This window comes from Podarcis tiliguerta (assembly GCF_965153285.1).
Source record: "Podarcis tiliguerta genome assembly, chromosome: 13".
Classification (NCBI taxonomy): domain Eukaryota; kingdom Metazoa; phylum Chordata; class Lepidosauria; order Squamata; family Lacertidae; genus Podarcis; species Podarcis tiliguerta.
Window position 1 is genome coordinate 29,751,453 of NC_139546.1, and position 2,022 is coordinate 29,753,474.

The 2,022-nt window shown below is 39.2% G+C and overlaps 1 protein-coding gene across 1 annotated transcript; it reads right to left on the reverse strand.

Annotated features, from left to right (window-relative positions):
* Positions 1-720: 720 nt before the first annotated feature.
* On the reverse strand, positions 721-1,692 carry LOC310662156 (olfactory receptor 14A16-like; the record flags this gene model as incomplete). Its single annotated transcript, XM_083408926.1, has 1 exon — positions 721-1,692. The coding sequence occupies one exon, from the start codon at positions 1,690-1,692 to the stop codon at positions 721-723; it is 972 nt and encodes a 323-aa protein (XP_083265052.1).
* Between the last annotated feature and the right edge of the window lie 330 nt (positions 1,693-2,022).

Below are 2,022 nucleotides of genomic sequence, written 5' to 3' on the forward strand. Positions count from 1 at the left end.
ATGCAAAAGGCAGCCTCTATGAATGCCCATATGGATGGTGCAAGCGAGTGGCACCCATACTGACTGCACATGCCCTCGGCTGCTCTACAGCTGGGGGGAGGCAGGGGCCATCTTGTCACACACACCCCAGAGTGGTACCCGGGGTGGACCGCCCTCTCCACCCCCAACTTCATACATCAATAGAATATTTCTTTCTCAGGAACATTGCACCCAGAATCCTAAGTGAAATGCAATTTTAAAATGAGCGGTAGAAATGGGAATTTGGGAGAAAGTTTAAGAAACAGCTCACAACATTAGTCTCATTTTGTTTTTTATTTGCTATGGATTTTATAAATTGTTACTGATAGTTTTAAATGTTATGGTTCAATTTTAAGGGGATACAATGTGGTTTCAATTGGATTAATATTAGACATATTTTTATCTCCATTGCTGTATTTTCTTAAATGTTCTACACAGCCATAAATGAACAATCACATCCTTAAAGGATGGTCTAAAAATCAGTGAATCATTAAAAGTATTCTTGGGCTTATGCTACTTGGTCAAGTGGGTGGCACTAAATAAACACTTCAATAATATGAATTGTTCACCTTGTGTGAAAAAGGTCCACAGCGCAGGCCAGCCCATTGCAGTATTCCAACTTATACTGCCACTCTGTAGAATAATTGAGGTTGTAGTCCACGACATTTTCTCTGCATAGACAGGATGACATACCACCCACATTTACACAAGAAAACTAAAGAATGAGTTCTTAGAGTGTCTCAAACCCAATAGTTTTAACAGGGAAAGTTTTATCTCCTTGTTTCTCATGCTGTAGATTACTGGATTCATCAGTGGCGGAAACATGGAATATATAATGGTAAGTGCCAAGTCCAGATGTGAGGGGGTATTAGAGGTTGGCTTGAGATAAGCAAAGCTGCCAGTGAACACAAATATGGAGAAAACAATGAGGTGTGGAAGGCATGTTGAGAAGGCCTTTTGCCTCCCTTCAATAGAAGGGATTTTCAACACTGCAGAGAAGATGTGCACATAGGTGATGATGATGAAGATAAAACAACCTAACCCAATGACAGCACTTACCACAACAATTCCAATTTCAAGTAGGTACAAATCAGAGCAGGTGAGTTTAAGTAACTGTGGGATTTCACAGAAAAACTGATTGACAATATTGGAGCAAAAGGTGGGTGCAAAGGTGCCTCCTGTGTGTAACACTCCATAGAAAAAACTGCAGATCCATACACTAGTAACCATTTGGATGCAGGCCTGCTTATTCATCAACACTTCATATTGCAATGGGTTGCAGATGGCAATGTACCTATCATATGCCATGACTGTGAGAAGGGAGAAATCAGATGCTAAGAAAAAGAGAAAGAAGAGGACCTGAGCAACACACCCAGAATAGGAAATGTGCCTGGTGTTCATGAGGGAATTGGACATGAATTTAGGCATGATGACTGAAACTTGTCCCAGGTCCTGCATAGCCAAGTTCATGAGGAAGAAGTACATGGGGGTGTGCAGGTGGTGGTCGAAGGCTACTGCAGAGATGATGAGAAGATTTCCTGTGACAGTTGTCAAGTATAATACTAGGAACAGAAGGAAGTGTAGAATCTGTAGTTCCCGAACCTCAGAGAATTCCAAAAGGAGAAATTCTGAGAAAGATGTTTGATTAATTCTGCTTTGCTCTTTAAGATGCATGTTGACTGTTGAAGGAAGCACAAGGAGAGTTGTTAAAATGAGAGCCTAATGTAACTATCGAAGCTACAGTACTTGGTCTTAATTTCAAATTACTACTACTACCACTGCTTCATCATCATCATTATTTCAGAATATAGCACTTTCCAAAGAACAACTATGCTAGTTCTAGTGTACGATCTAAAATATACACAGGGAAGCAAGAGAAAAATGTGACTTTTGAATCATGGGTAGGCAGGGGAAGAATACAACATTGTTTCAATTAATTTTATTTATATTAGGTAATTCAATACATTATTATTATTATTATTATTATTATTATTATTATTACAT